The sequence below is a fragment of the Syngnathus scovelli genome, chromosome 1 (genome assembly GCF_024217435.2).
Source record: "Syngnathus scovelli strain Florida chromosome 1, RoL_Ssco_1.2, whole genome shotgun sequence".
Taxonomy (NCBI): Eukaryota; Metazoa; Chordata; class Actinopteri; order Syngnathiformes; family Syngnathidae; genus Syngnathus; species Syngnathus scovelli.
The window spans coordinates 20,742,738-20,759,709 of NC_090847.1; the positions used below are offsets into that span (position 1 = coordinate 20,742,738).

General features: G+C 42.7%; 1 protein-coding gene and 1 long non-coding RNA gene across 6 annotated transcripts in view; both read left to right on the top strand.

Moving 5' to 3' along the window:
* Positions 1-8,732, top strand: part of fstl5 (follistatin-like 5) — a 75,486-nt gene extending 66,754 nt beyond the window's left edge. For all 4 annotated transcript variants that reach the window (XM_049763497.1, XM_049763727.1, XM_049763651.1 and 1 more), the window contains 4 exons: positions 1,362-1,511; positions 2,972-3,079; positions 3,313-3,437; positions 6,871-8,732. In XM_049763497.1, the coding sequence (XP_049619454.1) occupies positions 1,362-1,511; positions 2,972-3,079; positions 3,313-3,437; positions 6,871-7,573 (1,086 nt within the window). In that variant the 3' untranslated portion in view covers positions 7,574-8,732. The remainder of the gene's footprint in view (positions 1-1,361; positions 1,512-2,971; positions 3,080-3,312; positions 3,438-6,870) is intronic.
* A 455-nt stretch (positions 8,733-9,187) lies between these two features.
* Positions 9,188-12,657, top strand: LOC125991294 (uncharacterized). Of its 2 annotated transcripts, XR_007489230.2 has the most exons (3): positions 9,188-9,803; positions 10,353-10,510; positions 12,189-12,657. It is a non-coding gene; the product is annotated as an uncharacterized lncRNA (long non-coding RNA). The 2 variants fall into 2 exon arrangements; XR_007489233.2 differs by lacking the exon at positions 10,353-10,510.
* The last annotated feature ends 4,315 nt before the right edge of the window (positions 12,658-16,972 follow it).

Here is a 16,972-nt window from a genome sequence, read left to right on the forward strand (position 1 = left end):
TTTTTTCTTGTACTTTTGGTGTCTCTCTTCCACCGATCGATGTTAAATTGGACAAACGTCCGTCATACAAGATAGTTCTGAAGAATAAACAGGAAGCCGTTTTGGACAAATTCAAGTTTCAACTGCTGGTTAGTGTTTTTTTATACACGATATTTTTGTATCCCTCCAGGAAGTCTCTATGTTGCAGAGACGGTTTTGAAGTTTTCACTCCCCGGTGAGACGCTTTTGTGGATAATTGGATTTTTTTTTTGTGGCGGGGAGGGGTTACGTTCACAACCAATCATAGGCTACAGTAGAAAATGTGGCAATACCTTCCATTTTTGCCTTCCCAAGAGTTATCTTGCTAAAATTCAATCTAAAAGAAGACTTGAGGAAAGGTGAATTAAGACCAGTAATGCTGCATTAAGGATTTTAATGAATTCGCAAGAAAAATATACTTCTGACTGTCAAGGGAATTTCACACAGAACAAAAACAAACATATTTAAGTCGCCCACACTCAACCCCACGCAAAGTACAGTATGCAATGTGCCGAGACATTGCAGCCGCCTTCGTGCATACCCTCAGCTGCATCAACGAGAATGTTGGTAAAAGAAGAGGAAGAATACCTAGATTTGGATAAATTTTTGATCTGCCGTGACTGCGCTCTTACATTCAAGTCCACTTCTGAGTAAAGCTGTGAAGATGACTGCATTAGCTTGGAGCTAGCTTCCATTCATGTTGGCTTCGCATAAATAACTTCTGAACAATTGACTAATGTGGATCCTGTTTTTTTTTTTTTTTTTTTTTTTGCTCTTGCCGTGTATCTGAATCCATCTCTTTGCCTTGGAACATCCGTGGCTGCCGCCGTGCATCTGATTATAGATTACTGCGGTAGTTTCTAGTGCTATCAGTTTTATGTCGCAACATTAGTGCCGGTGTAGATTTACTGCACTACTAGAGAAGACAAGAGCGGTATATCCCCCTTCTTAACCGAGACAAGTTGGCCAGCGGGAAGGCACCTGTCACCGCACTGCCTCTGTGGTTATAAATACACACGAGAAGCGTTAATTCCAACGTCCCGGAGCCTTTTTATTTCAACTCTCCTGCCCGGCAGCCGCTCTAAATCGCCCCGCAGAGTCTGGAACAGACGGCCGGACAGGGGATAGCCACGTCAGCCAGCCAGGCAAAAAGCTGCCAGGGCCTGGAAGCTGAACATCCGCGGGAACGTGCAGGCTTTGTTGTGTGGATTATGCGTTAGAAAGAAAAAAAAAAACTCATTTGTCAGTAGGCGGGAAAGGAACAGCAACACTGTTGATGAGATAACTGCAAACTGTCTTGCACGTGTGTGTGCGTGTGTGCGTGTGTGTGTGTGTGTGCGTAGGAGGAAGTGTGTCCTGCCTCAGAAGACGACGAAGTGCAGAAGTGTGTGTGGTCGGCGGCGGTCAACGTCAAGGACAAATTTATTTACGCGGCACAGCCCACATTAGATCGCTTGCTCATTGTGGACGTCCAGTCGCAGAAGGCTGTCCAGGTAACTCAATTTACATGTTAACACTCAATTAACATGAATTCATGTCCCTAAGTAAACAGTTGGTATGCAGTCAAATTTGATAAGCCAACGCATCATTTAGAAGCAATGCTAACCAAGGAGGTTTGGGTAAGCCAATGCCTGCAATGATTAATAGCACACAAAATGGATTCAGTTATTAAAGCAATAAGCAGTACAGCTGGAATACTAACTCCATATGTAAGCTGGAAAATGTAACACGTTTTTCATTATATTTATGAGAGAGATTGCCAATCTATATTTCTTGCTCCGTTAAAAATGTATGCATGTAATTATGTAGCGTGCAAGGCACTCAGTTTGTATTTAAATAGTTTTAAATATTGTTAATTTAATATTTTTTAAATTGTGTATGTTTCAGAATATTTTATTGTTCTATTAGTCACTAGTTTTATTTTACAATTAAATGTGTTTTCTTGTTTTTTACATTGAAAAATGTTTAAATCCTTTTTAAACCATGCTTTATTCTATAGTCATTTTTATTTAGTAAGTATTATTGTACAATACATGATGTTTTACATGTTATATTTTAGGAAATATACATGAAGACATAACATTTGATCACCTGTATTATGTTCGAATATGACATACAGTACAATTCGGAGTTTGAACGAAACGCTACGGAATCGATAAGAATTGCTGTCATGTACGACATCACATCCAAAACCTCAGTGCAGTAAACATTGAAAGATTAAATGGACATTTTTTATTATTTTTTTATTTTTTTCCATCAAAATCTCATTGCGACTCATCTCAGTTCCACACGGGGCCCATTACACTTGTTATTAAATAGTCTTTTTGCTTTGCAGGGAGAATTTGTTATATTTGTCATGTCTGCCACACAAACATCCAACATGCTTGTTGTTTTAAACTAAATGGCCATGAGTGCAGTCATGTGTGTCAGTGTTTTTTTCTGGGTGTGTTGTGCAACCCCCTGCAGACGGCCGATTACGCCTCGCCAGCCTCTTGGGGGGAGGAGAGCCACTGCTGCTAAGCAGGCCGAGCTCCTCCGAAAACTGTCAACTGCTCATTTATTCAGGCTGCCCAGAGGTTGAGCTCCACTGCGTTATATTAGCAGCTGTTAATTAAAGCACCTGAACCTCCCCCATTGCCTCCATGAGCACACACACACACACACACACACACACACACACACACACACACACACACACACACACACACACACACACACACGCTGTAGTATAGTTCTACTAAAGTGATGACTCCAGCAATGTAACAGTTTCCAGAATGGGAATCAATGAAAAGTAAAAAGTCCCAGATGGTGGTATGTTCCAGTGGCAGGCGATGCATTCAATTCTTAACCCAACTCTCAATACCAACGTAATTATATAACTCAGGTAAATCCATTGGGATTGCAGAAAGGCTGATATTGTGTGTATGTGTGTGCGCGTGTGTGTGTGATGCAGACAGTCAGCACTGACCCATATCCCGTCAAGTTGCACTACGACAAGTCCCGTGACCAGGTGTGGGTCCTCAGCTGGGGCGACAGGCAGAAGAGCTTCCCGACTCTGCAGGTAAAGAAAAGACAAATCTCAGACTTTCCTTTTTGGCTTTGTTCCCATGGATGAGAGAAACAATGTCAATAAGACATACTTGGAACAGGCATTGGGTGGATTAGGACCTTTGTGATGTGCATTTTCATTCAAAAATCTGAGCTCACTTATGCAAATGCAAAGGTATTTTTTCAGGGATTTTGACGTCAATGTGTTATTTTGGACATCCCTAATACACACACATATCCTTGCAGGTGATCGGTGAGGCGAGCGTGAGGGTGTCCCACCACACCGTGCACATGCAGCCGGTGGGCGGACGCTTCGACAGAGTGGACGACTTCTTCATCCCCTCCACCAGCCTGATGGTAGACAGCCTAAGGTGCGTAAGTACACCCCATCCACGCACATGTTGGGCTTTCAAATCAGCCCTTGGGAATGCTTAGGTGGTTTGTTTGCAGTCGTCTCGAACGGGCCTGCTTTTACCCGCCTGTCCGTCAAGCCAAGAGCGGGTAGGTGGTGTAATTACGTTGCCAGGCATTCAGCGTCGAGAGTACAGACAAGCTTATTTTAAATCTTGTGTGTGTATCTCTTGATATAATCCCCCCCCTCACTATTCATGGGGGGGTAAAGCAACAAATCACACTGACAAATACGACACAAATAATGACTTAAATCAATTAATGCCCCACTCCTAGATAACCAAGGTTGACTGTAGCTCTTATTACTTATACAAATACTTTGTATGGACTTGACTGGTGTCAAGAGGAGATGAACAAGAAACAAGAGATCGGTCACATATAAAAGGATGTTAGACTTTTTTTGAAAATTGAAAACATTTCACAGGTGACTCGCTTGACATCTCACAACGTCAGCAAAGTCACGGAGCATGAGACGCTTGTCAGAAGCTAACGCTAATCTGCGTGACCCAAAAAAACAGGGAAAAAAAAAACACTTAGTGCACCTCTGCTTACCTTTTGGTTTTGACATAATAATGTTTAAAATGTTTTGGCATTGGATGAACTTTTCATTTGGCAGAATATATATTTTTTTATATTGCACTCATTAGATTGAGCCTGATGTTGCTCCCTTTGTTGAAATATCAACATTCCAAGAATTGCATGTGGCTCTATTTTTTTTTATTTTTTTAATTCTTAGCAAAATAGCAAACGATTTCAAGGAATTGATAATGTGGAAACCGGTTCTTTTTGAGAATTCCCATCTCTACCTGGGGGTGTTCACAAATCGAAGCATTCAAAATGATCTTGTGATGAACACGGTGGTGGCAGAATGAAAAAAAGTCTTTGTGTGAACGATTCATGACTTGCTTCCATGAATCAAAAGCAGTGTTGGGAAACATCAAGCTCCATCTGCCATTGCGGCTGAAGGAAACATGCTGGTTTTATGACTGAATTGGAACAAAAGAAAAAGTGGACAATACGCATGATGTATTTATAGAAAATCAATAGGATTCGCTCCTTGTGATGTGAAGAAGAGTTTGAAGGCCATCGTTGCGGATTGCTCGAGCTCCCAACAGAAACACTGATCGATTTGCAATGTGAGTGCGGCAACTTCAACCATTTGATGACACTTTTATTCAAAATCAATATGACTCAGGCCTGAATACCAGACAAAAATCCATGAAATGCAACAGGTTTTAGTTTAGAGGTACGAGAAGTGTCTTATGGCAGAAGACAAAAGCCGGATTTACACTAATGTAAATGAATCCGATATTCTCAGATCGCGAGCCTGATATCTGTGTATACAGTGTAAAATGGACTTAAAACAAACAGACCACCACAAAAAATAAAATAGAAAACAACACTAAACGTGAAAGTAAACCGACTAACACTTTTGAGCTTCTTATTTTTTAAAATGTGTCAGAGCAAACCATTCCAAATTCCGTCAAATCCTGACACAACATCAACTAATTTGCATAATCCCGCCCCCACCCAGTTGCTTCAGTTCACTTGTATTTATTTTTATGCAAAACCCAAGATGACAAACCCTAAACGTTATTGAAATTCTGAATTTGACCAGCATTCGGTGTATGTAAAAGATTGTTTACAGCCTAATAAATATGTCCCTTATCCATCTGCGGCACGTACAAATAAAAAGTTCTGGCGGCTGCCTGGCGACGCAATCTGTGGATCAATGATTGCCTTGACAGAGAGCCTGATAATATGCACTCGGTGTGTGCCCACCACCTGCTGAATGTTCATAAAACAATGACGAACGGTGTCGAGATTGAGGCGGCCGTTAGCCGGTCAAAAGCGTGCATACCTTCGCCTACCGTCTGAGTGTGATATTCCGTTCTTTCATTCTGTGGCAATGTCTTCTTGGGACAATGGAGGTGGGCTCAATATGAAGACCCTCAGGGGTTAGACTAGAGACTGAACCATTAAAAAAACATCAGACAATGGGTTTTTTGTCCGTCTAGTTTTCATCAGTCAGGGTGTAACCTTTTCTTCTTCATGTAATTCAGTGGCTTTAATGGCATCCAGAAAATTCCGGGATCTGATGAAGAGAAGATCAAAACATGCTGATCTCTTCTGTATTAGATATTCTAAAATAAAGTCAAAGTCAAAGATGGGATTTGCCCATTAAGGAATGGAATGGAATGGAATACCATACCATGCCATGCCATGCCATGCCATGCCATGCCATGCCATGCCATGCCATGCCATGCCATACTATACAATACAATACTTTTTTTTTTATATAGCGCAATTCACAACAGCTGGGGATGTAGTAAACGGTGAAACACCCAAAATGTGCCTCGTGTCAGACTGGGTACTTATCCAGAGTCACGTTCGCCTTTAGCATCAGTCATGTCATTAACTTTGTAAATTTGTAAAATAAATATTTCTGGAGATAATTTGTGCAATTCTGTCTTTGGTATGTTTATGACTTTTAAACACCGGTGGAGAACTGCTTACCAACACAAGAAACTGTGTGGACCAGGTCCAAATAAGCAGATGCAGCAGTGTCGCATTGCAGGGACAATAACTAATGTTCCTTAGCACCAGACTGTTTGCTTGAATAAATGTAAATGTAGAAAAAAAACAAAGCATTATCATCTCTACTTCAGCCTGTAGCATTATTGCTCTGGATTGGATTATGTATTTCTGTATACTCGTTGCTGAATGTTGATGTCGGTTACCCCTAGGTAATTAGAATTAAGCCTGGGGGCATCGTAAATACGTGCGCAGAATGTTCAGACGTAGCAAAACGTCACAAGATCACAATCAGAACAACACAACATTTTACATTTTTATTTATCTGAACATCAGACCTGTCCTCGCGTATAGGGGTGGCGGCGAGGTTCGCGTACGTGTCTGTGTTCTTTTGTTTTAAAATTGGATACTTTAATGTTGACTGTGTTTGAAATATTTTGCTGTATACCAGTTTTTCAGTCGTAGCATGTCTCCCTTCTCAAATCCATCTAGGGTGTGGTGCGCCTTTCCTCCAATCCAAAATGTTGGGTGCATATTTGACCTTTGAGCGAAATATTCACAATCTGCCCTGTGCTAAACTGGCCAACACTACCTTGGATAGTAGTCTGAAGCAGACCCTTGACACAACGAGCGGTATGAAATGAATAGCTGCATGAACGGTCCAGTATGTGACCCAAGTGTGTAGTTGTCTGTCTGTACAAAATATGGTTGCGCTCCATCCAAAGAGTTGATGACTTTTCAGTCTAAAACAAAGCGGCGACTGGTCCAGCCGTGACAAATGACTGGTTCAAGCACAGAAATGTCATGATTATCTATTGATTCAATCTTTTGTGTTGTCTCTCCTGAAATTGCCAACAGATTTGGCCTCATCTTTCACCGAAACGAGCCTGTCCTGCACAAGATCGACTTAGACACGATGGCTTATGTGAGGAACATCAGCCTGCGGGACTTTAACTGCATCCCCAAGTCGGCGGCTTACACCCACCTGGGCGGCTATTACTTTATCAATTGCCGCCCCGACTCCACGGGCGCCACGCAGCCTCAGGTCATCTTGGACAGTGTGACGGACGGCGTGGTGGGCCAGAACCGCGACGTCACCGGAACGCCCCACGCGTCCCCGGACGGCCGTTACCTCGTCACCGTGGACGACGGCCACGGCCTAATGCGGATACAGACGGTCTCAGAGCGAGGCGACGTCGGGGAGCCCTTTGACATCCACACCAACCTGCACCTCTCCGACCTGACCTTCCAGCGCTCCTTCACCGAGGCCCACCAGTACAACGTGTTCGGCAGCTCCGGCCGCCAGACCGACGTACTGTTTGTGGAGCTGCACAGCGGCAAAGTGAAGATGATCAAGAGCCTGAAAGAGGCCATCAAACCGTACGAATGGCCTTGGAGCGCCAGCAACCGGGCGGTGGTGGGTGGCGGGACTTTCGGCCAGTACCTCATGACTCCTTCAAGGGAGTCCCTCTTCATCCTGGATGGGCGGCTCAACAAGCTCAACTGCGAGATCACCGATGTGGTCAAAGGCAACGTCTTGGTGTGGGTCGGGGAGACATAATTGGGTTCCCGTATTGGTGCACTGAATTTTGTGGGAGAGCAACACATTTGAAAATGCTAATTAAACATGCCGAGCTCCATATTACGATCGAGCCAAAAGTAATCAGAGTCAATAAAATAATTACACTGGTCAACATTTTTTTTTTTAATTCAATCAGAGATGGAAACTATAAAGAACATATTAAAGACATTTTTTGAATCGGCATCAAAATACTTGAAGGGACACATCTGCGATTAAAATTTGCTGTTGACCAAGTGTTATTTAATGAAGAGATACCTTTTAAAAACTCCAATACAGATCCAGACGTCTCTCGTAACTTACCCTGAACTTCTCTCCCGTGCCTTGAAGGAAAATTAATCTGTCATTTTTCTCCTTGCCCCTTCACATTCACGCTGAGCGCGGCTATCCACAGCCTGATGCTGTCTGCTTTAAAGTGCAGCCCAAGAGTCTCATTACAGTCCGATGCTCACTAACCTATTAGCATCATGTGGTCAATTTTAATTTGGTGTTTCATGTTTGTTTGTTACAGTCCAAAGCAGGAAAATCAAGTTGACTGTGATGTTTATTTCAGCTTTAAGAAGGCAAAAATATCACTTCATTTCAAAGATTGTTCCTTGAGAAAGAGTTAATAGAGCACCTGTCTGTACGAAAGATTAAAACTTGGACCAAACGAACAGAAAGGAATTTAGACTAGACTAGGATGCACCCTGGTGAGATTAGAGTGAGATAGACTATGGGTATTTATGATATACAATGTTGAAGACAAGCTTCCATGCTGACAATGGACTCCTTTCTATGCATTAACAATCCCAATGACAACTGCATCTGAAAAATCCACAATGGACTTTTGGCGTGTATATACGATATGAAATCTGTTTTTCCTGTCTCATCGTGTGTCACACGTCACTATCCCATTTTCTGCCACACAATTTCTTTTACGCCCCGAGCGGCTGATTCGATTGGTTTGTTCCGAGTGTACAGATTAAAACGCAAGTGATGGTCCTCCACTTCACCGCTTTCCACATCCATGGTATTCATGTCCTCTGTGTGTGTGTGCGTGCGCGCGTGTCCCTTTGTGCAATGGCTGATTGCTATTTATACATATATAAATAAATAACGCTTGTCCTTTTACCCAACAATAAAATCTAAACAAATGAAACCATGTGTCATATCTGCCCTTTCAATCATGACCGCAATTTTCCTCACTCGATGGAAGACAAGTTGATCAATATAACGCTTACCCCTTATCATGGCAGCAAGACACGGATTCATCTGGTAGCCAAGATTCTTGATGTAATGTGCGATCATCACAGCAAGAGAATACAATTGCAGGCAAAATTGTCTGCATATGTTGGAGGGATTCCTTTTGAGACTTGCTGTTCATCTGGCAGTAATATTTTTAGACATTCAAAAGCCTATATTATTTAGACCAGGGGTTGGCAACCCGCGGCTCCAGAGCCGCTTGCGGCTCTTTAGCACGCCCCTAGCGGCTCCCTGGAGTTTTTGCAAAAATGCGTGAAAATGGAAAAAAAAGTTTGTTGTTGTTGTTGTTTTAAATATGGTTTTTAGACGCTAATCGTGACACAACCGTTCTTATGCTGTAAAAATGTATGTAGTTGTAAATATATTAAAAATACCAAATTTAAGAATGACGCCAAATAGCACAATTGCGTCATAGCATGCGACACAGCACAGGTGAGTTGTAAACAAACAGGTGAGTGAGTGATCGGCCATGGATTCAAAAGGCAAAAAGAGAAAGATTGCTGATGAGAGCAGAGGCTTTAAGAAAGAATAGACTGAACTCTTTGCTTTCATTGCCAATGCTGAAGCATTGCCTGCATCTTTGATTTGCAATGAGAAGTTGTCAAATAAGAAGAGGAATTTGGAGCGACATTTTCAGCTAAAGCATGCTAAATTTGCTGCCGATCACCCAGTTGCAATTGAGAGGAAAGGTGCAATTGCAGTGCTGGTGGAGAAATTTGAGGACCAAAAAAACAGTTTCAAGAAGTGGATTGCATCGCCAAACTCTACTACTGCTGCAAGTTTTGTTGCAGCCCCGGAGATAATAAAACGCGGAAAACCATTCACCGAGTACATGGAGGCTCTCCGCACAAACAATATCACCGATCAGCAAATCAAGGACATCAATTCAGCTCCAGCTTTCTCAATTGCCTGGGATGGATGAGTCGTGTGACGTGACCGATATTGAACAGACAGCGCTGCTATGCAGGTACGTGAACTCGAATGGGCCGCAAGAAGAAATGATCAAATTGACACCACTATTTTTCTGTAAATTATTTTAATAGTAGGCATACAACTTACTATGTATTGACAGTCTATGTTGCCTTATAAAAGGCTTTTAGATTTTTGCGGCTCTAGACGGTATGTTTTTTGTATTTTGGGGCAAATATGGCTCTTTGAACATTTTGGGTTGCCGAACCCTGCCCTAACCCTAATAGTTGCCATTGCTATCGTGAACTGCAGACCGTGTAGGGTGGGGGTCACTTGTGACGTATATCCATTATTGGTGGTGGAACTCTGTCCCTCTTACCAGCGAATAGGATTACTTGAATGTACCTGCAAAGTTCTAATGAATGCATTCCTTGCCCATCTCCATTTTCTATTCTCCATATTCTATTCTCCATATAGCCACACAGGCTGGTGATTTACATGAATCTCTCCCCCTAGCTGGATGTCCCTTAATAACACAGCCGCACAAATGGAAAGAAGGTGCTGGCACTTTCTTAATTATCTGTAGTCGGCGCTTTATCTGGTCTAGGTCACATGGGCGGGCCGCAGTCTCGCCTCCATCAGGAGATGTTAACTCCGCCACCGGGACGCTTCATCGTGTCGCCTCCGTGATGACTGATTGAGGCAACTGATGGGTTGTGGTTCCATGTGCCAGTCACAGCACTAACGGCATCGCACGACACACAGGTTCTCTTCTGTATATATGTGAAGATATTTGTCATGCTGGGTCAGTGAGCAAAATGTGTCTGGGTTTAATCAAAATGAATACCGTATTTGCCGGTGTACAGGTCGACTCGGTGTATAAGTCGACCCCCCTAAAATTCGACGGAAATTTACGATTTTATGATATATCCTTTGTATAAGTCGAGCTCAATTGTTGCATTATATTAAACTTCAAAATTCAATATGCGAAATTTATTGACGAAATGTGTTCAAATTCCGGGAGGCCGTGCGCATGCGGCTGTTTATAAGCACCGCGGAGGAGATCGCGGCCGGCGAGCTCGCGCACGCCGCCCGGCACCAACGGGAGGCCGGAAATAGCTCCAAGCCGAGCGGATCGGCACTTTATAAGCACCGCGGAGGAGATCGCGGCCGGCGAGCTCGCGCACGCCGCCCGGCACCAACGGGAGGTCGGAAATAGCTCCAAGCCGAGCGGATCGGCACTTTATAAGCACCGCGCAGGAGATCGCGGCCGGCGAGCTCGCGCACGCCGCCCGGCACCAACGGGAGGTCGGAAATAGCTCCAAGCCGAGCGGATCGGCACTTTATAAGCACCGCGCAGGAGATCGCGGCCGGCGAGCTCGCGCACGCCGCCCGGCACCAACGGGAGGTCGGAAATAGCTCCAAGCCGAGCGGATCGGCACTTTATAAGCACCGCGCAGGAGATCGCGGCGCCTCATTGGACTTCCAGCGGGCCGCGCACTCGCGCACGCCGCACGGCTCAAATTTTCTAAGTGCAACGCACAATGAGATGCATGAGAAACGGCCTTGGTTACCATCACATTTGAAGCGATGAATACGAAGTTAAATTTTATGACTCGGTGTATAAGTCGAGGTCGATTTTTTTCGGTCGATTTTGGATCGAAAAAGGTCGACCAATACACCGGCAAATACGGTAGTTTGTTTTTCTTACCAACTGCATGCGCTGAACCAATTAGCACCAGGAAGGAAGCAGCTCAGTGTGTGTCAAATTAACATCGCAAAGTCCACAACAAAAAGACATTTAGAGGACCCACTTCCACAATCAATATGTCTAAAAGCAAATACAGGCATGCTAATATTGTGAGTTAAGATAGAGACTGAGAAACACAGGGAAAAACTAACATAAAAAACACTTTTGTTCATCAAATAAAATGCTTATAAAAATAAATTGAAACATTTGAGAAAACTAAATGTAACTATAATTATAGTGAAAATGTCAGTGGGCAGCTCGGTAAACATTCTAAATCTTAAGAACAATCGATTTTGCCGGCAGTGATGTCTTTCTGACATTTTCATCTTCCTGTTAAGTCGTTGCAAAAAATGAACATCTTGACTTTTTGCCTACGTCTCGTCCGCACGGGCACAACACTGGCTGCTCTGGAATCTTTGACCTCTTATTAGATCAGAACGTTTTGTTTCAAAACAATAATGGAAATAATGTAATCTCAAAGTACATTTTACAAATCACACACACACACGTACACATACACACATACCAACCAACCAACCTGTCAAATAACATCTAGTCAGCCTGACCTGACTTGCTTGTTACGAGTCTTGACATGTTATGTCGTCCTCATCAGAGACAAAGTCGCGGCTCGTTGCACACCAGGCAACCATTTTGTGTGCGTGTGTATGTGATACTGTGATGTTTTATTCTCAGAGTTGTCTGATGTGTGACTACAAGATCTTCTTCTCCTTCAAAAGAGGAAAGATGCTACCTTTCACAGAGCTCCACATAAGCATGGCGTTGGTGGATACGGCGCAAACACAGTTATTACCGACAGGAAAACGGACGAGGTGAATTAGAAGGTAATTCCAATGCAACGGAGCAAGCACACAAAAGCTGGCGTCACCCTGAAACACTAAAAGAAGCAGGCCTGGATTTGCCAGGTTCCTCTATAGATTGCTCGCACGATACCGATGTCGCCTGGGAGCTTTTTCTCGGGGTAGGAGAGACGCCTTCCACCTGGCTGCGTGCTCATTATCAGCGGATGATACCTTGCACATACGCTGTGTGTGTGTGTGTGTGTGTGTGTTTTGGGTAGATGTGTGTGTGTAATTGTAAGTGAGCGTGGGCATACTATGTGAGATGAATATAATGCAATAAATGAAAGCAAAGGGTTCAAAAAGAGGTATCATGAATGTCCTTTTCACACTTTTAAACTGTCCCCAGGTCTCTTAATATGACATGCTTTGTCCAATTGGAGAAGGATTGAGAATTACAAGCACACGTTATTTCTGTATACTAAATTTTTATATTCTCGTTACAATAGTCCAGAATCATTAATGTTACTGTCACATGACTTTTGCATTATGTAATGAGGTAAACTGAGTTTACTGTAGGTACAGTTGCACTCCAGTCCTGTAGGTGGCAATACTTGAAGTGGTTACAAAACGCTGTGCTCAGTCTGGATTTGATGAGACTCCACCAAACTTGACCTGAAGACAATCAGATTGGAAGCACAAGTAAAAATACATTCCATGATCTACACCAGACTTGAATACACAACTCCAGGATCTAACCTCACGTTTTTCATGCTCGCAGGACGTAATGAAGCATAATCATGTGCGTAACGAATACCACCAGGCGTTATGTTAATTGCGCACTTTTGAAAGCCTCACTGATTAGTTAATGGCCACGCACAATGTAGAGCAATGAAGCATCTGGACTCACCAGGCAGTAGACGACAAAATAATGAACAATAATTATAATTAGAGCATTTCAATTCCCTGAGTGTGAATTTTTTTTACCGCTTGAAAACGGGAGTATTTACCCACCTTTGTTCCAGGTTGCTGTTTCATTAGAATGGCCAGAGGTGGAATTGCTTATTCTCAAACAATCTGTAGACCAAAAATGGACCAACCCACCACAACAATTTTTGGGGCTGTTTTGTACAAAACAAGCCAGAAGGTTCGGTCGGATTGATCCAAATGTGTCTGTCCAATTTTTGACCAAAATTCGTTTGCTCTTGATCCATTTTAAGAGTGCATGACTTTACAGAGTGGTTTTTTTTTTCAAATGTGACCTCAAAGCCAAAGGAGCCTGAACTAACTCACTTTGCACCTTCAATATGTAAATTGTTGAAGGCGCCACCTTTAAAAAGAAAAACACCTGCCAGAGTAATTTGTAGTTTGTTTGAACCACCAAACAAAGGCAGACGCTCAGTGTGCTTTTGGATCTTTGTTGCAACACAGGGATGCTGAGCTTGCAGCGCCGCGTCTAGAAAACACTCGCACACAAACATAAATGTGAGCTGTAAACATTCCATGCCATTATGAATTCAAACGTGGGCAGAAAACTACACTAAGCTATTACGACTCTTTGCGTTTGGCCTTTTGCCACGGCAGTACAATGTTTTAAAGATCGTGAGTAACGCGTTCCCGCCAGGGAAGACAAAGTCAAGTCTGCTTTTGCTGAGAATACAAAATGAGCAGCTTTGGTGCGGCTGGATGCATTTGTCAAAGTCATGTCAAGGAATCCATAAATCGGGGTACACAAAAAACAATTGTATGCGAGACGTGGGGAAAAAACATTACTGTTCTTTGGGTGTGTGGTGTAGTCGAGATTAGAGGTCGATCGATATATAGATTTTGTTTTTTTTTTTTGGGAAAAAGCCAATTTTGATGTTTGACGGAATAAAAGTCTTATACGATTATTTAGCCAAGTATATATAATGAAGAAAAAAAACTTTTTTTTCCCCTTAACGGTTACAACAATAATGAAATGAATTAGATGCTTTGTCCTTCAATATTTGATAACATGCAAATTGGGCCTGTCTGTCGAAATGGCGCTCATGTTATAGGAGAAGCTGCAGCTGCTTTGGTGACCCTCCTTAATTGAATAGGAGTTTTATGAACAAGAGAGCCTCGTAAACTGTAAATCTTCCATTTGCTTGATACCTCGCGCGTGAAATGCATTCCCGTCTTTTCACTTGTCACCTCCGAGCGAGTCGCCTGATCGCGTTAAAGCCTCAGCAAATGAGCAACAGAGACGAAGTATCGTCCAACATGGCGCTAACGTAGATGACCAGGGTGAACTGAACACTAACAAAATCTCCTTCAGATTATACTGCCAGCCCCAAGTTATTTGTGATGTCACATGATAAATCTAGTTTTAAAAAAATAGACAAATTTAATTGTCCTCAGGAGGAACTGATGGTTGCCCCCACCTCGCGTCCAAAATCAGCTATGAAAGGCTCCAGCTCACCCGCAACCCTAATGAGGACAAGCAGTATAGAAAATCGACAGATAAGCGTCTTTCAGAAAATCCCAGAATGCCCTCACATTTAAATAGCACGGCTCTTTAATAACACAAAACATTTTCCCCGCAAATAAGAGTTTTGCTGCCGAGAGGACATTTACTAAATGTAATCAGCAAAACTATTTTCTCCTCTCTTTTTGTGTCCTCCAAATGCTTGATTAAAAGGGTTGGCGCAATCACGTTGAATGAGCCGGCCGCTTCGCAGACAGACTGAGTGTATTCTGCATTAGGCGTGATTACAATGAGTCCCGCCAGCCTTTCTGAGAGCACATCACTTTGGAAGCAAATGAAGCCTGCCGCGCTGTTGGGAGACATTGGGCGGATATTGGCAATTCCTTGATGCTTACATGTCATTCAGCCAAAGAGGCAGTTGCAAGGTTTTATTTAACAATCATAGGAGGGTATTTTGCTTCATTAATTGCATATGCATAATAATAACAATAATTATTATAAGATAACCAGAGGTTAGCAGTCTGTCATTACCAATGGAAAGTCTGTTGCAAATAGACTCACGTTTCTCCCAAGCGACGTGAAGCTGTGGTCATGTGCTTGGCATGCAGTGGGAAGTAGCTGCAAACAGATCCATTTGCCTGAAGCTAAATAAGACAGTTTCCACCCTCTTAATAAAACATGACCAACTTTTTTACTATATTATTTATTACTGTATTACCGGTATTGAGCTTTTTAGATTTCTCATGTCTGAAGCGACAGTTTGTTATGTCGTTGGACATGACTGTAATGTTGCTGGACATTTTCAAAATCAGCATCAAAATACATTTAGGGACACATACATCCATCTCTGTCTCAGTGTAATTCTTTAAACGTACGTATCCATGTTTCCTACTTTGACAGGCCATAACGGAAAAATGGACTCCGATCAACTCATGATTGAAGCGGACGAAAGCTGCTTCGTAACAAAGCGGTGGTAGCGCCTGAACATGAAAGAGGCATCATTTCAAACAAGTACTTTCCATTGCAATTTTAGAGGTCCCTCTCTGTACGTGCATTTTTCCGAGCAGCCCAAATTATTTCCCGCCTGCCCATCTCTACCCATCGCGCTGATGCAGCTATTACTTCAACACTCCATACAACATTTATCAGGCAGGCAGAAAAGAGGAAACGACTTCCCGTAGACTCACTTCAGACAAAGGGTCTTACATCTCACTCGCACGTTCTGCTTGAATAGAATTGTCAGCCTGCTTTTTCTTATTGTTCTTCTTTTTTTCCTGTCTGAGCTCAACCCGGACCGCTAAAGAGAAATATATCTGCCAAATGCTCTTTTTCTCCAATTGTGAAAGAGACAAAAGAAAGAGCCGCAGGGTTGAGGGCACCAAGCATATCCTTTCCCTTTCTTCAGATTCCATAGCTAGAAATGAGGTGGAAAGTGGACTTTTCTAAAGTTTCCAGAGATAGGCTTTCTGGTGAGCAGCTCGATCAACGGAATGTATCATAAGTCTGTTTTCAGATGACATGAGAAATTAAAGTTACAACTGGCCCATGAATGGCCTACCGCTACTCCCAAAGTTGAAAGGTTGAGCAGATGGAGGAAATGAAATGGAAAGAAAAGCTGAGAGTTATCATGCAATGTAAAGGGCAGAAATGGATCTCATCGCATTTCGCCTCTCGTAGTCTTTCATCATTACGGATCTTTCAGTTAAACGTAACTACAAGCTTACTGCAGGTCTTCACTTCCCAATGTACAATAACAATTACTGCTACGCCTCCCCTGCCATCATGAAAAAGGGGAAAACAAATCCAATTTTTTATAATAAAGTCATTTTCCTTTTTTATAGGTATTTTAAAACCGAAGACAACGTCCTGTCTAGCCTCCTCTGAGGATTGCGTAATCACACGGCTGCCTATGTTGACAGGCTATACAGTTAGACTGAACTGCTCTCTGTCTTTATGTCGCTGTTTAAGTGTTCAAACACTGTGGCTATATTAATTAATTTCCGTAGTTAAGCTGGTGAGTATAATATCTTGTATTTTGTCATCTGTTTGTAACGTTGTGTTTCTTTAGATGAACAAAACGGCTTTGAAAAGAGATCTTACGGAGGCTACGAAAAAAGGTTCTCCACAGTGTTGGCTCGTGAGTGAACGACTCGTTCAAAAGAACGAATTTATTTCAGTGAACGATAGTGAGCGAATCATTTCCTAAACTGATTCGTTCTTTTTTCAGTTCA